Genomic DNA, 7,830 nt, shown 5'->3' with positions numbered 1-7,830 from the left:
TACTGTGCATTTACTGCATTATGTAACCACATTTTTCGCTGGAAAGCTAAATAGTTTTGCGCTTCCACCTTCAGAACTACCTGCATGTCAGCAATGCAACACTGCATTTACCAGTTCACTGACTGAAAAAAAGGAAATTGTGTGTGTGCGTGTAGGGCTGTCACGATATGACATTTTACATGACGATTAATTGTCACTCAAATAATTGCGATTAACGATTTAATTGTGTTTTTGTCGTTGATAATTACATTTCTCTTCGGCTTTTAGGCTTTGAAGTTGCACATGGTAGATATGACACATAACCTAAATATGCAAAGAAATTACTGACATATTTGACAACTTTCTACTTAAAAATATAACATTGGTAGTGGAAATAGCCGATCTACAAGCTCACGACGCGTCGCGATGCGACGCGTTGTGAGCTTGTAGATCGGCTATTTCCACAATTTCTGAAAATGTTTGTAAATGTATGAACATTTTTCAACATTCACGATTATGACAAAATATTTGCGATTATGTCAAATAATTGCGATTAGACGATCATGTAATAATTGTGACAGCCCTATGTGCGTGTGAGAGAGAGAGAGAGAGAGAGAGAGAGAGCGAAAGAGTGAGAGGACTATCACCCTCTCCATGTACGTACTGTAGGTGTGTGTCACTTGGTCATGTACTGGTGTGAGTGGTGTGAAGTGATGTGCATTATGTTCAGTTCTCTGGGGTAGTTGTTCATAGTGATCTTGTCTCTCCATGTCTGGCCACGCATGCGTATGCGTGAGTGGAGTGTGTGTGTGTGTGTGTGTGTGTGTGTGCGTGTGTGCGTGTGTGTGTGTGTGTGTGTGTGTGTGTGTGTGTGTGTGTGTGTGTGTGTGTGTGTGTGTGTGTGTGTGTGCGTGCATGCGCGTGTGCGTGTCAGTCTTCCGTGTTGCACCCTCTCCTACAGCTGGCCCCTCAGTTCCATCCCAGAAGAGAGAGACAAGTCACAGTGCGCGTATGTACAGTGTCATCCACATGTAGAGCTGTCGCGATTATGACATTTTAAACATGGCGAATAATTGTCACTCAAATAATTGCGATTAACGTTTTAATTGTATTTTTGTCGTTGAGAATTACATTCCTGTTTGGCTTTTTTGGCTTTGAAGTTGCACATGATAGATATGACACCTAACCTAAATATATAAAGAAATTACTGACATATTTGACAACGTTACACTTAAAAAAGAACATTGATAGTGGAATTAGCCGATTTACTGTACAAGCTCACAGCGCTTCGCATCGCGACGCGTTGTGAGCTTGTAGATCGGCTAATTCAACATGGAAACGATTATGACGATTATGAAAAATAATCACGATTATGTCAAATAATCACGATTAGACGATTATCTAATAATTGTGACAGCCCTATCCACATGTTTCATTCCTCCGTTCAATGCCCCCTCGCAAGCATTGCATTATGACCTCCTACAGCCATTGATTGATATACAAGAACAAAGCTATCACACTTAAAGATGCTTTGTTTCTGTTTTGTTTTTTGTTATAATTGTATGCAATCAATGGCGCATGTTTAAAATAAACATTGGAGATTTAATAATCTATTTGAATAGATTATTCCTTTACATTTCCTGGGGGACAGGCAAGGAAGCTCTTTCTGAAGGAAACTTGCGCTCTGGACACACCAGGGATGCTCCAAGACGCTCATCATGGGTGGCAAACCTCTCACCGGAAGTTCGATTAAATACATGGCAGTGAATGAACAAACATTATTTATGAACGATTGTGACGATTGTGATATAATCGGTTCAGGAATATAAAAGAAGACCTATGACAGGTTGTTTTCTAATCAATTGTTTTTCGATGTGCACAGCACATTTTAATCGAGGCATCTAAACAGCAGCAGATAGGCCTATATCGTTTCCGTCTCTGAGGTATCGCGAGATTCGGTTGCCAGGCAGAAAACGGTGGACAGTCTCGCAATACTTGGCACGTTCAGAAAAGTACTTTGTGCTCATTAGATACCTCTATAAAATTACACAGTGTACACATCGAAAACACATAGTTCTAACACAGAACTATGTGTCATATATCTATGTCTTCTTTTATTTTCCTGAGACAAATAGTGTTTGTCCATAAGCTGTACAGCAGCCGGTTCTCATAGACTAGATATAGATGTTATTTCACCGAACTTCCGGTGTGAGTTCAACACCCCAGTGCGATGAATCTGCTGGCTGGAATTGCATGATAGCAAAAATGACGTAAATGATGTTGGTCGCCTTACCTTTTTTTATACATACCTTGGGGACGGGTGTGATGTAGTCAGAGCTCCAGGGCTCTCCCATATTATAATCAGTGAGGACCAAGGTTGAAAATGGGGGAAGTCGTCACAGACTTATTATAATTATAATTTAAAAACAATACGTTTTTTCAAATCAATTCGTTGGTATTTAAACATTTATTTAAAGGACGATTTCACCTATCAACCAGAAAGGTCAGAAACCCATCGTCTTGTGGCAGCATCGATGGGGAATCCAAGGTAATAGAAAATGCAGGCTTTCTATTCCTGAAAAGTTGCAATGTTAACTCATTTGATGCCCACGAGGTGGCAACACGTCAATCTCTTTGATGTCTCTGGAGGCCCACGACGCGTTTGACGCGTTGTACAGTATCTATACTGTACTGTAGTTACTGTACAGCAATATGAGAAAAACACTACATTTCCCAAAATGCAGCGCGGCATCACGTGACCAGGAAGTGCAGTCTCCCTGCAGCCAATCACAAGCTTCCACTGCCTTAACCCTGTTGCGTTTTTGATACACTCGGCCTGAAAGACCATGCAAAGCTGCCTTAACCCAGTTGCATTTTTGATACACTTTTTGATACACAGACCTGCTCTCCCCCCTCACACGCAACAGTTTTACGCTGGTGCATTTTTCTCCTGATCTAGCTTTTTCATCACCCCCATGTTCAAAATGCGGTCTTTTCTACCGCCCGTGACACAAACGCTGTGGCCCAGGTTTGGTAAAAAGCGGTCCTGACTGAAAGAAAACATGATCATGAAAATAAACAGGACATCCTTGGATTACATTTACTTCGGATTACGGATACTTTTTCCACGCAAAGGTAAGTAAAATGGTGGGTTGCCATGGCGACGATGGGCCCCTGCAAGGGTAAACCCTGAATCGTCGTGGGCACCCGATGTGTAAAGTGGAAGCCTATTGTTCTCGCGATAATAAACATCGAAATATTCTTTTCAAAAATATCGATTAAAAAAGATCTATCAAACGATGATGTCACAATTATGATGGGTTTCTGAACTTCCAACAGCTCTCCTAAGAGACTTGGACAGAGTAGAAAATAATTGTGCAATTTTATTATGAACATTAGTGAGGACCTATTATATGAAGACAGGTTGAAAAGTGGCAAAGTCGTCCTTTAAGAAAACACTCTTCTCAATTATTCAAAAAAATCGAAAAGGTAATTGATAAAAAAAAAAGTATTAGGAAGTTTCAGCCATATATGTGACACATTTGATTTGATTCAGTGCATGATGCACTGAATCGATCAATAATTCCAAATCAATAATTCCAAAAATGCCCAAATGTACGATAATTTTGGCATATCACCAAAAAGAGCGTGAATTCACTATTTTCCCTGGCTGCTGATCTGGGATCTGGTTTGGCTTCTCAAAATAAGCCAAAATAAGTCAGTCAATCTGACTTTGAGGCATTAAAAACACCGGTTGCATCTTTCCAGACCAGTTTCAGGCTTTTTGTGTAAGCTCCAGGAGGTTACCTGCCTCCACGCAGCATATCTGATGTCACGCAGGAGTCTCAAACAAGGTCGTTTCTTACACTAAAGACGCATTTTTTGGGTGAAATTACGTTTTTACGCAAGTGATTTCTCTTTTTTTGGCTGTGTACGATAGTTTCATGTCAAATACGATAATTCTGAGCCTCCGGTACGATAATTCAACATTTCCCATCTGGCAACGCTGAGCTATAATGTGAATACTAATGTGTCTCATCCTGTGAGGCATCTCTCCCTCCGCTCTGTGCATTGAACTCAGTCTACATTAGTTGTTCTTTCCCAAGCTGAGGGTAATTATGGTCTAAAATTAGTGCAGCTGACAGGTGAGGTTATCCCTCTCCATCTGGCTGCCTGCTGACATTCACATGAAAACGTGCGGAGAAACCGTTGCACGCGGCAATGACATGTTGACGGGCCGCCGCGAGAGGAGGATGAGCAATCATGTGTTGTTGTTTTTTCCAAGGAACGGAGATGCAACAACAATGTGTGAATGTTGAGTTTAAAAGCAAGAAAACCTAGGCACCCACCTCTGTTTGTCAGTGTATAGGAGCATAGCCAGATGACTTAGAGACCAGTAAGACTCCCTAGTCGGGAGATAAGCGACCGTCACGTCGCATACACAAACTCTAAAGGCAATAGTAAATGGTACGAATCCTACTCAACAAATGGCAGGGTAAATGGTCACATAAGCGTGGAAAGAAAATATTTTGTGATAAAAAAAAAAAATTAAGGACCCATAAGCGTCCATTTAGTTCCATGTTGTGCTCTCTTTTGAGGTGATTTTGAAGATCATTGTCCAGTACAGAATGTGTATGGTGCATCAGCTAAATGAACGTACTGTCTGTCTGTCTGTTTGTCTAGGAGGATCTTCAAGGACCTGGGGGAATCCAGAGCAGAGGATACTTCCTCTATCGGGTACAAAATGTCAGGCATTTCAGAAATATGTGAAGTTGTCTTACGTAAAGTGACACTAGTACTAATTTGCTCAATAACCTTTTTCTTCACTCTTTCAGCCAAGGAATGGAAGAAGATCCCTAGAATATGAAGAATGAAAGGTATCACGGCTCACTGTCAGCTGCTGTTTGGCTTTGTCTTTGTCGAGTCAGAGTCTAGCAGGGACGTGCTGGTCCCCTGATTCAGCCCGGGGAAAAGAGTTGGATAGGCCCTCATTGCGAGTAGCACTCTCTATAGCGCTGCTGCTACTCAAAGATTTGCCATTTCAGATCATGACAAGTGACAAGCCAGTGGGCCAATTAGCCCAATTCACGGCCCGCCCACTAAGCATCCCACGGGTGCTGAAGTCACATTTTGAAGGGGTAAATCCTACCATAGCCTATGGAGTTAGCACAGAAATCGCAAATTTAATGCAATTTCCGAATAGTAAAGTATAAAATACGGCTAGCATGATCAAGAACACAAGATACTAAACGGCACAAAGCACTATAATTTACTTTACTGTTAGAAATAATGATTTGTTGGCTTTAAGTCCAGTATAGTTTCCCCTTCTAAATTGAAGTCAGCACCCATGGAAAACTGAGAAACGGAAGTAGGTGGGCGGGCCGTGAATAAGGCTAATTACAAGAGTTACATTTTGTTGTTGTCGGTTGGAAACCTTGTATGTCCAAAACCGTTTGATTTAAACTTGTGAAAACAGCCGATCTACAAGCACACACGAGGCGTTTGTGCAACGGCCTTGTTGATGAAGCAGGGCTTTGCTTTGCGAAAAAAAAATACAAATTTGAAACTTGGAGATACAAGGTTTCTGCCCTACAGTGACGATTTACTTTGTTGGCCGCCCAGCCCCCAAAATGGAACGAAGGCCGACATTTTATTTAATTTTTTTTCCTAATGGCCGGCCTGGACCGGCCGGGAAAGAACCGGCCGTTCGGTTCAGTTGTCCCGCTTTTCCCAATGGCCAGCACGTCCCTGGAGTCTAGGAAGTATAATCATGACATGGAGACGTTCTTGTGGTAATTTCAAAGCTCTAAAATGCTGCCAAAGCTCTGTTGTTATTCCTTGCTTGGTTGTTTTCGGTCATACTAGAATAACTAAAAAGTGTAAAGAGCCATCCACAAGAATCATATACTATGGCTATAGTTTCTTGCATAAACATATTGTTTTTAGAAATCGTTCTAACTCAACGTCCAGATAACGCCCAACGACAGTGATGAACGAAATCATTGGGATCACTTTCAGGGTTACACATCCGGTTTAGTGAATGAAAATTCATCCCAATTTACGGGCCATCGCGCTAATAAGACCTCAGTCGGGTTCAACATGTTTATAGAATGTAATATCATTCATCAGTGTGGATTCTCACATCATTATCATTATATTTATCTTAGTTATCATTTGTGGCTTGAATGGCCTAAAGCAGGGGTCTTCAACAGGGGGTCCGGGACCCCTAGGGGGTCCTCCGAGTTACTACAGGGGATCCTCCAAATCTTTGTGTGATAGAAACTTGTTTTCCCTCCTTTTTCATATTAACCACTTGAACCCTAGATCCATATACTTTAGCCAAAAATAGCAGATCTACAAGCTCACAACGCCTCGCGCTGCGAGGCGTTGTGAGCTTGTAGATCGGCTATTTTTGGCAAAGAGCTTTGGTGTAGAGGGGAAAAAGAGCAGACTAAGTACAGAGTGAAAGGTCAAGTTTATTAAGTATTGACGGTTCAAGTGGTTAAATATCTGAAAACACAAATTGACATGAATCCAACATACACTGATGATTGTGCTGTCAAACAATGAAACTATATGGAATCTATGAAAGCTTTGTGGGGGTCCCTGCTTCATCGCTCTCTCAGCTAAGGGGTCCTTGGCCTGAAAACGTTGAAGACCCCTGGCCTAAAGTTTCAAAATAATTGAATACAAAATACAGAAAATCGAACAAATGTCAAAACAAATTCCGCATTTCCTAAATGATGAATAGCCGATCTACCGTGATCCTCTGATTTAGCTATTCGTTGTATGATGAAGTACATAGCGTCTCAAGTGATTAACCCATTCAGAACGGGTACACATTATTGCGTATCATTATTTTACGCTTTAACTATTGAAAAATAGCAGATATAGAAGCTCACAGCGCGGCACCGAGTGCCGCGCTGCGAGCTTGTAGATCTGCTATTTTTGAAAACATGTGAAAATTTGAATTTTGACCCGATTCTATGAATGTCTTTTGAATCCTTCTAAGGTTTTTTGAAAAAAAACATGTTTCTATGTCAGCAATCTGGCCAGCCATCGTCAAAGAAAAGGTCCTTTTCACTTAACTGGAGCTCAGTTAGTCTGTTCTTGAGAGACTACCATGTCAGTGGTTCTCAAACCTTTTCATGTGAAGGACCCCCAAAATGATATGTATTTGGCCACGGACCCGCATCTCAAAATATCTAGTTCCAGGGACCACCCAGAAGCAACATTTGAGTTACAAACGTTCGCTTTGAAAATACATTATATTCAAAGATTTGCACACGTTTTCACAACTTTTTCAAAAATAGCAAATCTACAAGCTCGCAGTGCGGCACTCGGTGCCGCGCTGTGAGCTTGTATATCTGCTATTTTTCAATAGTTAAAGGTGATACACCATGAAAATTCACTTTTCCTATTTTAAACCCTTTTTTTGGGGCCCCACTAGCACCTTCTATCCTCACAAAGTCCCATTTCAGACCGTTGTGTCTTTCTCTGGTTTTGGGAAGGTGGAGGTTAAAAGCATCCCACGGGTTCTCAAAACAGGCTGTCCAGATTTGCTGCCGTTTGTGACGTCATAAACGGACGTTTTTTTCAAATCTTTTTTTCAAAAAGATTTTTTTTTTCAGTTCAGGCCAAAGGTGCGCAGTTCAGGCCAAAGGTGGTACTGCAGCTGAAAATGCTCTGAGAGCCATTCAAAAATGAGAGGCTCTCTATTCAGGAGTGGTAATTTAGCCTCAAACCTTTTGAAAAACGTTTTTGGGACATAAACAATATGACATAAATACTTTTTAAATGCATGGTGTATCACCTTTAAAGCATTCAATAATTCTAGGCCTAAATAAACAA

At 41.1% G+C, this 7,830-nt stretch overlaps 1 protein-coding gene across 1 annotated transcript in view; it reads left to right on the top strand.

Annotated features, from left to right (window-relative positions):
* The window catches only part of nmu (neuromedin U), a gene marked incomplete at both ends in the record, with an annotated part of 13,853 nt that extends 9,000 nt beyond the window's left edge, over nt 1-4,853 (top strand). The window contains 2 exons of the mRNA XM_080730920.1: nt 4,663-4,716; nt 4,815-4,853. Coding sequence (XP_080587046.1) covers nt 4,663-4,716; nt 4,815-4,853 — 93 coding nt within the window. The remainder of the gene's footprint in view (nt 1-4,662; nt 4,717-4,814) is intronic.
* Nucleotides 4,854-7,830: the final 2,977 nt, after the last annotated feature.

Source organism: Nannobrachium achirus (genome assembly GCF_963921795.1).
Source record: "Nannobrachium achirus genome assembly, chromosome: 1".
In the NCBI taxonomy this organism is placed as follows: Eukaryota; Metazoa; Chordata; class Actinopteri; order Myctophiformes; family Myctophidae; genus Nannobrachium; species Nannobrachium achirus.
This window is presented reverse-complemented; position numbering and strand designations above follow the sequence as displayed.